This window comes from Geospiza fortis, unplaced genomic scaffold (genome assembly GCF_000277835.1).
Source record: "Geospiza fortis unplaced genomic scaffold, GeoFor_1.0 scaffold188, whole genome shotgun sequence".
NCBI lineage: Eukaryota > Metazoa > Chordata > Aves > Passeriformes > Thraupidae > Geospiza > Geospiza fortis.
In genome coordinates, this window is record NW_005054337.1 from 101067 (window position 1) to 113252 (window position 12186).

The 12186-nt window shown below is 43.8% G+C and overlaps 1 protein-coding gene across 2 annotated transcripts; it reads right to left on the reverse strand.

Moving 5' to 3' along the window:
• Window positions 1-698: 698 nt before the first annotated feature.
• On the reverse strand, window positions 699-11795 carry CABLES2 (Cdk5 and Abl enzyme substrate 2). Of its 2 annotated transcripts, none has more exons than XM_031058041.1 (9): window positions 10335-11795; window positions 10047-10139; window positions 9222-9299; window positions 7651-7759; window positions 6941-7106; window positions 6127-6230; window positions 5634-5740; window positions 4142-4346; window positions 699-3717 (listed from the first exon to the last, which is right to left on the reverse strand). In XM_031058041.1, exons 2-9 carry the CDS (start codon window positions 10091-10093, stop codon window positions 3466-3468), a joined length of 1068 nt encoding a protein of 355 aa, XP_030913901.1. In that variant the 5' UTR covers window positions 10094-10139; window positions 10335-11795; the 3' UTR covers window positions 699-3465. The 2 variants fall into 2 exon arrangements, with proteins under 2 accessions (XP_030913901.1, XP_005422205.1); XM_005422148.2 differs by having other exon boundaries at window positions 699-3724.
• Window positions 11796-12186: the final 391 nt, after the last annotated feature.

Consider the following 12186-nt stretch of genomic DNA (forward strand, 5'->3'; position numbering starts at 1 on the left):
CCGGCCCGGCCCTTCAGGGCTGCGGGGAGCGGGATCGGGGCCCGGCCTGGACCTTCGGGGCCGCGGGGCTCGGACCCCTGCCCCCGGGACTGCCTCTCGTTGGGGGCCCCTCAGGTGCCATTCCGAACGCAGGCGCTGCAGGCGGTTGGACGGGATGGGCTCCGGAGGTGCCTGCCGTCCTGAATCCCTGTGGGATTGTGTGAGCAGAGCGCCCCGGAACCCCCGCGGAAACCAACAGAGTGTTCCGAGCTACAGGAGAGGGTCCGTGGAGGCCCCGGCGAGGATGAGGGGCCTGGGGTTCTCTCTCAGGAGGACTCCGGAGGAGCTGGGCCTGAGAGAGGCGCCTCAGTCCGTACAGATGTCCCCAAGGCCTATCAGAAAATGTTGCCGGACTCTTTGTAGTGGTGCCCAGCAACTGGACAAGGAGAAATGGCCATAAACAAAACCACAAAAAAAATCCCACCTGAACCTGAGGAATAATTTTCCATTAAGGGTGGCAGATCACTGAACAGCTGCCCAGGGACATCAGGCAGTCTCCCATCTCTGGAGACATTTCAGACCCACCTGGACACATTCCTGTGTCACCTGCCCCAGGTGCCCTGCCTGAGCAGCAGGGTCAGAGGGGGTGATCTCCACAAGGCCCTTCCAACACCACAAATTCTGTTACTCCAAAATGAGACATTTGGTTACAAACCATGTACCAAAACCAGGTTTTATTTCACAGCATCTTAATTTCACAGAAGAAAAAACAAACAAAAAAACCCAAAACAGAACAAGCTGCAACTGAGACTTTTAAATAATGGAATATGACAAAACTAGAAGAGTTTTTGTTTACAGGAAATGTACAGGCTCTTCTCAAGAGAGTTCTCCGTGCTGAGCCACCCCAGCAGCACCTTCACAAAGCACCAGAGCCCCCCTCGGTGTAAAGCTTTCTCTTCAGAGCAGGAGGAGTTTGGCTGTGCAAACGTGAACCGGCAGGTCTGGCTCTGGTCCCACGCTGTTTGTGAACACAAGGTACTGAGAGTCCTTTGCCACATGGTGGCAGCTTTTAGGTGAAAAAAGAGTGATTCCAGCACAGGGCTGCGAGCTGCGCTCTGGGAACGGCGAACGCGGCGGGCAGAGCAGGCGGAGCTGCGGGAGGATCCCTGCAGAAGGGCTGGCTGTCCCTGCTGCCCCTGCACACACACAGGTTCCTGCACAAGCCCCAGGCTCTGGGCAGCATCACCCCAAGCCCGAGCTCTGTCAGACACAGCTGGCACAGCCCTCGTTGCCCTGCGTCATCCTTGGCTTCCCAACTCGAGTGTGTGCCCGAGCCAAGGGCTAGAATAACTGTCAGACAACATTCAGCTTTCTGTAATTTAATGCTCCTTTATCCCAATTTGTTCTCCTGGAAGAAAACAAAAGCTTGCCGGTTTTATGACGTAAACCCACAGGTCCTGGGAGTGTAATTTCAGCCCAAATGGCCACTTGAACTAGACAAACTTCCACTGAATACAGACTGCAAAGTGTTGCAAACCAAAGTGCGTTTTGTTCCCTCAGAAAGTTCATTTTGTTACAGAAACATCTTTATACACTAAATAAAGAAGTTCCCAGAGAAAGACACGTTCAGATTTCATTCACACCAATCAAGCTGTTCTGTGAGAAATTTCTTTGCTGTGTTGTACCTCTGGCCCCTCCACAATGCCTTGAGAAGTGGGGGAGCACCTCAGCTGTCTGCACCACTGTTTGCTAATTTGGAGGCTCATTACACACTAGATGTTTAGTACATCACTATTTCTGCATGCAAGGACAGTTATATTCAGTAGAAAGTTTAACTAGTAGGCAATTTTTTTGAACCTTTTGGAAGATATCTGGCAAGCTTATTGTCTAAGTTATTAGCTACATCTCACTTCTGGAGACTGGAAAGTCCTTCTGTGTTAGAGAAATCACAAGCATATTAAATTTTACACAAATAATTTGAAGCTACATACAGCTGAACACAGTTACAAAAGGTTTGATAGTCACTGTAATTATTATATATGAAAAATACACTTTGGGACCCACTCAGAGAGGAAGGGGCTCCAGTAAAGTTTGCTGCAATTCTAATGAAGCCAAATTAGCTTCAGACAAAACACAGCTGAAGAGCAAGGATTCAGCTTTGGTTTTGGCTACAACCAATATTTAATACAAGGAACAGGAATTTACACTACTTACATATTGGATAGCAAGTCCCTGACCTCAGCACGAGGCCTGGCAGTTTAGGAGTCAAACTTAAATTACAGCTTTCTCATTGGAATAACCAAGTATCAGTTTTGTTCCTTGCAAAGGGACCCAGTAACTTGTATCAATAATATTGCTTCAGAAAATAAACCCAAGAGCCAATACCACAGGAGGTTCCACGTAGGATCAAGAATTCATTCCCAACCTGGATACTGTAAAAATAAAGGAAGGAATAAGCCAACAGGCAGAGAAGTTATTTGAACTCTAGAGAGCTGCTGGGCACCAGCCAGTAGTGGCTGCTCAGATGTGCAAGAAATGCCAGTTTTATGAGGACCATCACAGTGATGCAACGCTTGGAAGAACAGAGAGTAAAAAAAGTAGCATTTTAAATACCGAGCATGCTTTGTTTCATTGTCCTCAGTTGGCAGCACTAACTCTACTGGCTTCATATTTGCTCAGATAAGACCATCTATAATACAGTCAATCCTAAAAAAGGTGCTTATTTCAGGCTACAGAACAGAGAAACAAATAAAACCCCTAAATTATGCATTTGACAGCAGATTGCTCTAAGTCAAGTGCTCATCTTCCACTCAAGAGTGAATTAGGATGGCAATCACTTCCCAGCTACCTCACTCAATGTGTGGTACTTCATGACAGGTTTTCAAACCAATTTTCCTTCTAAAACAAAATGTATGTTTTTAAGTTATTTATAGTAAATAAATTGAACTGGAGTAATTTCAACCTCGCTACTTATAGATCATAGAATAGATGCCCTGTATATTATTAGTGCAGATATACTGGAATTGTTTTCCTTGTATGCAAGGCCAATGCAGGTAAAGAATAAATGGCTATACAAATTCAGGATTCCCCACTAAATAACGGAACTAACTTAAAAAGCACTGGTACCAGACCAGCCAGTTTTAGGCACATCATTAAAAAAATAAAGTATGCATTTCGTTAATGTAAAAATGTGAGAAGGTTCTTAGAAACATCTGAACTTTATGGTGCACTGGAATGGAAGTGATGTTCCTTCAGTTTCAAGGAATACAATAAAGGCTTAAAACAAAATAAAATAAAAAGAACCAATACCATAGTATTCTTCATAGGGAAGAACAGTTTTAGTAAAACCAGGAAGATAAATAAGGAATAAGAAGCAGCCATGACAGCTGACTGGTGAACATTTGTGCTTTAAATGTCCGAAAGAAAACGAATTTCAATAACTCTTCTCGTACCATGCCCCAGATTTGGCATCTGTGTCCACAGACCTCAGCAGTTCCCATCACCCTGCAGCCTTCCCAATGAGCTGAGCCAGTGGCAGCTCCACAGGCAGCATCCTGGGGTGGGATACCAGCACAGCTGGATGCTGGCTGGGATGGAGCTTTGGTTAAGACTGTTGTGTGAGCCGTCTGTAATGAGGTAAAACTTGGTTTTCAGGGAGATACAGAGCCAGTTCCAAAGCCACGAGGACGGTGAATTCGAAACCAATGAGATCCCTTCTGTTGAATCTGAATCTCTCTTCTAGTTTCTATCACGGTGGTAACAAAACAAAACAAAGGAGGGGAGAAAGAATCAGTTAATCCAGGTGATTTCAAGGCATTGTTAGATTAAGTCTGTGATGCACGGCCTGAGCTGTATTTTCAGAATTAAACCAGCTTATCAGCTCAGCTGTGACACCCACACAAGTGTTACTGCTTCTCTGGCAAACATATACAAGTGCAAAAATAACTTTACTGGAGGATCAGTAAGACACTAGCCTGCACCAGGCAGATAGTTTTAATGAATTAAAAAAAAACAAAGCAAGGAAGAGCCCTAATGAGACATAAAACTGAAAGAGCTGGTCTTCTGTGCAAGCACGTGCCACTGAAAACCTTGCATTTAATCTTTGCCTATGAGCTAGGGAGGAGGTTCTGAGAGCAGCTGGAACAAGGCTCATAGCACTTACATCTATTAGGTGTTTCACTTCGTGTTTCCTGAGGTCACTGCTGATCTTGGCTGCGAGCAGAACACAAGCACCAGCACACAGTTTGCGGTTCTGTTTGTTGAGTTTGCCTTGGAGGACGAGCTTCTCAAAGTAAACGTAAGCCATGGAGACAGTCACTGGCTCCAGACTGCACTCCTCACTCAGGTTTCTCATCTCTCTCTTTAAACTGGGAATAGAAGAAAAGACACCCCCCCAGACATGACAGATTTTATTAAATGCTGTAGAAATACTGCAGCACAGCAACTCAGAGGAGCACATGGGCCAGACTCCTCTTTGGAAAGCCATGACAAGTATTATCCTACAGTGGAAAAGCCCAGCTGGTGCTGATGCACAAACTGATTTCACCTGGCTGACAACATCCACTGTGGTAGGACAATTCCTCATCTGCCCATAAACACCAGAGCTTAGCTGCCTCACTGACACACAGGCTATTGCTGCAGGATTTCTTCTGGGTTCCCAAACTGGTTTGTGATTCAGATGATAAGAGTGAACCACTCTGATCTACAGAAAACCATGGCAGAGCCCTGCAGATGACAGCAGCTGCTGCACAGAGACCTGTCTGGTAGACACCTTGTGAAAGAGCCAGGTGTGAGGGGAAGGCAGCCTGCTTCCCACACTCCCCACACAGCCAGCCCTTCACCTCAGCATCTAGCAGGTTTGGAGGTGGATGGCTCCTCCCAGGGCTGCCATCCACACTGTAGCTGCATGATCTCTGCAGGAACACACTGCTCTGAACTGCTGCAAAGAGGAGCATGCAGGACTCGGGCAGGACAGACTGCCCAAGCAAACCTTCCCCTGGAGCTGAGCTACACCTGGCCCTGGTGACTCAGCAGAATCGTGTTCAAGCTGGCTGTTTCAACAGGCTCTGATTGCATCAATCTCCCTGTAACACCAGCAAGATTACAGCTCTCTGAAGTGCAACAGTGCATCTTGGTGAGGAGCAACCAGATGCATTTACTCAAGGATAAGCAATTCTGTGTGGCCTCCACAAAAAGCTTTTCTTTACCAAGTTTCCCCAGATCTAACACTCTTTATCCTACAATCTTGTTAGAGTCTGTAGTCATCAGTAAGTCTGGTAATTGAAAGGCAAAAATAGCCAGAGGGCCCAGAAAGCCAATCCAGTTGGAGTGGGATTGCACTGCAGCCAAGCAATCAGGTTACAAGGGTTTGTTTCAAAGCTAATGCTACTCCACTGTTAATTGGCTCCTAGTGTTAGTACACCACAGTTGGTGAAACAAAACCCTTGAGGTGGAACTTTGAAAACCAACTGTTACCCTTTCTCAGCATCCTAAAGATTCCAGTACAGGGCTGTCATCCTACAAGTCAGCTCAGCTGACAACAGGAGATTAGTGTTTAATCATATATGCTATTAATAGATACAGTATTTGCTGTATACAAGTGCAACCTCAGACAGTGTGGATGATGTCCTTGTTACTCAAGGCTTATTTCTTACCTCCTAATTTTGCTCAGTGTCAGCTTGATATGAGGAAACTTCTCTCTAAAGGTTTCATTCATATCCTTTTTAAGGTCTGAGGGTTTCACATACTCTATAACTGTAGTCTGAAATGCAAGAAGCAAAATTTATCATTTGTCTTGTGAACAGGACCGACAGCCAAACAACTCTTCCAAAAACACTAATGCAAACACAAACTTGAGTTTTATTATTCACAATTTAACATTTCTGAAATGTCCCAAAGTTGAATCCCAACTATAAACAAAGTCTTTAAAAAAATAGTAAGCAAATGGTTACAAGAAGTAAATGACAGCATGAAGACAGATTGGCCTTTGACAAGCTCACTGTACAAACTCAACAGTTTCTATTTTTCCTAATCAATTATCAGAAAAAACACTTTTTCTTCCTAGAAGAATTTTTCTTCCTCAAAAAAGCTCTTTATAGGAGGATCTGTCAGGGAGTCTCTCCTCTTTCAGGTATGCCAGTCACTCACCATGTAGGAGGCAAAGATGAGAACACGTTTATGTTTTCCACAGGGCCACTGAGGATCATCCAGAAGATTTGGATCATACTCTGCAGCTTCTCCAGCTTCACTTCCTGAGGGAATGAGGAAAGCACATTGGGTCATCAGAAGAAGAGCTTTAAATTCCCCGTTTCCTCCTTAAGAAAGTTTTCAAATAGCAAACATTAGGTGTTGGCAGATCTCAAAGTACAGGCAAATTGCAGCTACAGGCACATGCATGCATTTTATAAATGCACCAGTCACAAATTAGAACAATTAAATAAACCACACAAACTCTTTCTCCACCACACACACATCATGCCTGACAGACCATTTTAGATTTAGTGCAAACTGAGTTTGCATCTACAAATATACCCAGAAAACAACTACCTAAGACAATTATTTTGTTGTAGCCTAACAGACAGCAGAGTTGTTGTCAGGTTTGCTCTTTTACACAAGAGAAGGGATTCTTGGCTCAAACTCTGGCTTATGCATTGTTACTGTGCTGGAAGGCAAGAAGAACCACCTGGATCTATGTACACCAGATGTTTCTTGGTGAGAAATATAAAACTTTACATTCCCAAGGAAAAGCTTTGTGCCTCTTGAATGGCATAAACAGAACTAGGCCAGATATATGGAGGCTGTAAGGAGTCTGTGGAAGCCTCAGTCCTAAGGCTCATCATTTGCACTGCACTAACGAGCTGCAGCATCTCCATCCCAACAACACACCTGCAGTTGTCTCAGACAAATCTCTGCCTTTTCTGCTGTGTGCACCAGTGATGACAGAGCTGTCTGCTGTCCTTACCAATGTCTGTCCCTGCTGGTATTGTTTTTGCTGTCACAGGTTTGTATCTTGACCCAGGAAGACTCCGGGGGGCACTGGCTCGACAGGGGGGAACAGCACCGTAGGCGTCGGCTTTGCGAACAACCAGAGCGTTGGTCGGGTACAAGAATTTTGCATAGGACACAACCTGAAAGAAGAGAAAGTTGTAGTGGTTATGGGGGGAAATTTACTGAAAAGCTTACTTCCAGACACTTGGGATTTTCCAAATCAGAGTCCCCTAGAGTCTGGATTTGGGAGTGGGGAGCTTGTGAGACAGGAGGAAGGGAAAAGTTGGATGAAGCTTGCCTTGTTTCCACAACTTTAAAATGAATTGTTGTAGAAGATTTGGTGGGATGGCAAAGAAAAGGAGAGAATCACAAGTAAAATTCTGGCATTATAAATTTAACTAAAGCAGTATGAATTTCATCCATATTTCTATCAGAATTTCACTCACATGTTGCCTCAGATAGCAAAGCGAACTCAAGTCTCCAGAAACAGAGGCAGAAGTGATCACAAGCTTCAGCAGCCTCTTCAGAAGAAGCATTATCACAAGCCACAATTTCAAACTAGGGGTCTAAAACTTCCACTGCTCTGAAAAGCCACAGCTCTCACAAAATGGATAGCAAAGCACTGCATAAATTGATTTGCCCCAGCATGAAATGGTCCTGGGGTGAAAAAATAAATGTCCTTACCTTGCCATCAGCACCCAGCTCTACTCCTTCCAGTCCAAGCACCATCTCAGTAGACACTGAAACTCCTCCAGAAGGATGTCGCTGTTTCTGTCCTTCCATTTTCAGGTCACTAAATGCAGGTAAGAAAGAGCACTATTACAGAATGCAAGCCCAGCTGCCCATGGTAAACACCAACCAACACCACCAGGTCAGAGTTCTCCTGTGTGGAAACAAGCCAACCCCTCCATGCCACCTCCAGGAGAGCATTAGTTTTTAACTACTCTTTTCAAAAAGTGGAGATGTTCATTAACCAAAGAATCAGATTTCATTTCAGTTTAACACAAATCTACCAATCTACCTATTGAAGGTAAACTGTTTTTAATATGATCTTTCTGCACAAGACCACATCATTCCCAACCCTCTAATGCTCAAACACATAACAGCAAGCTTGATTTAAATTACTTGTTTTCCAGGATTAGAAACCTGCCTTTCAAGAGCAAATTTGCAACTCCTGTGCACACAAGCTCAAGTTCAGAATGAAGCTTCAGGTCTCTGTGTGCCAATGATGGCAGCACACGTGGCTTTGTCACCAATATTCCAATACAAATTCCAGTTTTCAAGTGAAGAACTGCCTTGCCAGCTTGCAAGCAGAACAGCACAGTGCTCAGAACTGCTCTGAAATAGCTCCAGTGACCTTGCTGCCTTTCTATTATGTGGGAGAATATTTTCCCATCAACTATTTTTATGGCATGTATTTGCATACAATACAATTCCCACGACTAAGCATCCGTTTCCTCTGTCCATAAGTTACTGACAGGACAGAAGTGACAACACAATTGTTTTGCCAGAACAGAATTAGTGTTTTGTATGGTATATTTGTAGATAACAGACCTTCACAGAATGGACTTAAACTTTACAAGGGACTGAAGAAAGATGCAGGGAAATCCAGTTTGTGGGTTTTGTTTCTCATAAGTGATCATACTGACAGTTGTAAACAAAAATGTAGTCCAAACACTAAAAGCAGTGTGAATCAGTCCAAACTGTTTCTGCCTTTCTTAGGTTGCAAATAGTGACATTCACGGCTTAAAACTGAGAAACAGAAGAGCATCTTTAACTCATTTAGGTGTAAATTCACTATAAAACCTTGAGAATTTCCACTGAAGGCAACAGCACCCTTCCCTGAAACTCCCTGTGCTTTTTTGCTGACACCACTGTTGGTGGCTCTAAAGACAGCTGATTTCTGACCACTTCAGGAGCATAGAAAATCTACTCAGCAGCCAATCACATTATCTGTTCAAAGTTGATTTCAGAGATTTCAAAGGACTGGAGTGCTTTGAAACGTGAATAAACACTGAAAGAAAAGTCTGCCTTTTCCAGTATTTTTCTCTTGGAGTTGGAATGAACACTTTGACACTGTGGCAGTGTCTGGCTGTCTGCTCTGACAGCAAGCTCTTGTCCTTACACATGAATGCCAGGTTGAATAGGTTCACTTGCTTCAGAGCAGGAGACACCAAGCAGACTCATTGCAGGAGATCTCTTGAAACAACAGAGCAGACATTTTAACATTTCCCAGAGCAGCTGAGGAGACTCACCTGATCCGTAGCCCCTCCCCGTAAGGTAGGATAGAAAACGCCACGCACAGGGTTCGTTTGGCACAGATCAGCACTATCCTGTAAGCAGATGGGGAAAGATCAGGGTATCAATTAATATCCAGAAGTTACAAAGCAGCTTTTTATGGGGTATTAACACAAGGCTCTTCTTATCTTGCTCTGCAAGTCATAGATACTGCCATGGATTTAACATTTTCAGAAAGCAGCAGAACAGCAGAGGTTTAACATTGACCCTGCAGGTTCTTGGGGCTCTCTATCAAACCTCAGTGTTTAGGACCTGCCATCACCTTGGGAGCTCCTCAAAGGAGATCCCAGTCCTTAAAGATATATCTATATTTATGTAATTTTTACATAAACCTTGTGAAAAGATATAGATAATATTCTACATTTAGATGAAACCTCACACTTCCATTAATTATAAACATAACTGCAGCCTCTCTTTCTCTTCTGCTCAGCAACCATGAGCCAAGAATTTGGCTAAACCAAACCATTCTCCTTAATGGCTTCTCCATTCTCAGCTCTGACCTCTCTATGCCAGAGATAAGGAAAGTGAGAGAAATAAGAAAAGTGAGAGAAGAAAAGAGAGAATTATTTAACCTCCTCAGAGTAGGATGGCAGAATCATCAGTGTATTGCTGCAAATGTAGCAGATATGAGCACCTACCACCTCTGACAGAAGTCTGGATATACCTAACAAGGCCCCAGAGGCTTCTCTAATTCTCACTGATATTAAATGTCTCACTGCAAGGAACTGGAGGCTGCTTCCTGCTGCACACATGTATAAGGGGAATCTCAATGTCCACGTTACCTGCTGTTCTTGGTGTCATACTGCCTCATGTTCTTGATGAAGTGCATCTTCTTCAAACTTTTGTGTCTTGGAGACCCAGATATATGCTTGGTTCTGCAATGATAAAAAAGAAAAACAAACAAAAAAAAAGCCAAATCTGTTAAGGGTTCTGAGAAAAATTCATGCCAGTTTATGATCAGATGGCAGCACTAGCATGCAGGACCTCAGAGATTGGCGTGGAAGAGGGTGGAGGGAGGAGAGGACTGCATGCAACGAGCTGAGGTTAATGCTGCTTTTGAAAACAAGTACCTTCGGACACTGGCATATTCCACTATGTCTTCTAAAAAGTCTAGAGAGCAGCGCTGGGAGATAAAACGCCTTCTGCAAAATGCACAACACCACGAAGAGTGAACAGCATTAGTTCATGGCCTCTGAGTTTATGAACTGCAACAGATCTATGAGCTCTTAGGATGCATGGCAGGCTTTCTGGATTTTTGTTTTGTTGCAAGAGTGCTTAACTAAGAGTTTAAAGTTTCTTAAAAGGCCAAGAACTTGTTTCCCCCTCTAGGACCCTTGAAGTACATATTTATAGCAACTTCATCAACAAGACCATTCATTATCTGCCACACAGAAGAACACCTACCTATAAGTTAAACCTAAAAAGCTGCCAAATACTCATTTAAAATCTGGCAAGAATGTCACAAAAAGATCCTCCCATCAAGGCAGGGGAATAAATAATTTTATATCAATTTAAGCTCAGACACAGGTACATCTGTATGATGACCAAACATCTGTGTGCATTCCCCATTCAGAACAGCTGTCTCCAGCTCCAGGAGTCAGCAGACTGAGAGTCTGTGGCTGCAGCTCAATAAAACTGACAGATCTCTCTGAGAAACAATAGAGAGGGTTATTAGAGGAAGCAAAAAGTATTTGGCATCCATGTGAAGTCCCAGAATGGAAGATGCAAGAATAATAGTAGGGCTCATGTGAGTTAGTGTAACAGTAATAGGATATTACGTTCAAGCAAAAAAAAACCAGACTTTGCCAAAGTAAGATGCATTACTATTGTCCAAGTCAAGTCTTTCTTTGTTTGTAGAGATTTACAAATGAATTGTTTAACTCTGACTGCAATTTCTATAGGAACAATGCACTCCACCAGCAAAAAGCTGACACTACAACTATCAGAGTCTGCATTTTCTGCCTTTGTTTGAGCATGCATTATGCTACACTTTTAGCACAAGCTATGTGTGCTCAAGCCCAAGGTTTTCTTCCCAAGTGAGACTGGAACTCAACTAATGGGCAGTGCTGCCATGGAAGTCAATGTAGAAACAGCACAATAAGACAAAAGTCACAGGACTCTGGTTTGACAAGAGCAGCTTCTGGCAAAAAAAAAAAATCAAACCTTAAGCTGCAGCAGAGCAGCCTCTCAGCTGCACTGTTCAGGCACTCTTAAAAGGAAGTAAAGCTCAGAACTCAAACAGGTAGGAGGATGAAAAATTAGTGTCCCTTTCTGCAAACACAAGGGAGGCAAGCACTCCCACAGGACTAACACCTTTAGTATTGCTAGAGACTGCCTCCTACAAATGCACAGCCATTAAGGTGCAACTGGAGAACTTTCCTGGCACAGCTTCAACACCCTCCACCAGCACTTCAGTTTTAAAATTATTACTGGTTTGCTGCTTTTCAGCAAGAATGGCACAGGAACGTTTAACACTTTCACATTTACACAGCTCTCCAGTTTAATCTAGCATCTAAAATTCAGTAAAAAAACCTTCATGAAATGAGGAAGTAACTGCAAACCTCCTGGCTCTAAAGCAGTTGGTAACATCCACAACCTTCCTCCCCTCCCGGGGGAGACCTGGCTGGATGGAGACAGAGAGACGCCGTGTATGGCAAGCAGAGGGAAAACACAGCTAATGCCAGTGGGCACTGGGACAAAAAAAGCACCTAGTTCTGTAAAAGGATGCTTGGTGTGAGTAACAGGATGGATTGGGACAGCCATGGCTAGATCCTCACTCCTAACTCCATGGTGGAGACTCAGTGAGGGTGCTACACCTTCTGAATACCCCCTTGTTTTCTCAGGAACAGGGACGAGAGTGCCAAATACCTGAACCAAGAGCAGATCTGGAAGTAAAACCCACTGCAGCGAGGGGAAGATCCC

Excerpts from the sequence above, each read along its gene's own strand:
- CABLES2 (XM_031058041.1), bottom strand. The coding sequence starts at position 10,093 with ATGCACTTCATCAAGAACATGAGGCAGTATGACACCAAGAACAGCAG. Across the intron at positions 9,300-10,046 it reads TATGACACCAAGAACAGCAG|GATAGTGCTGATCTGTGCCA; the intron begins GTAACGTGGACA and ends ATCTGCTTACAG. Across the intron at positions 4,347-5,633 it reads ACACTGAGCAAAATTAGGAG|TTTAAAGAGAGAGATGAGAA; the intron begins GTAAGAAATAAG and ends TTCTATTCCCAG.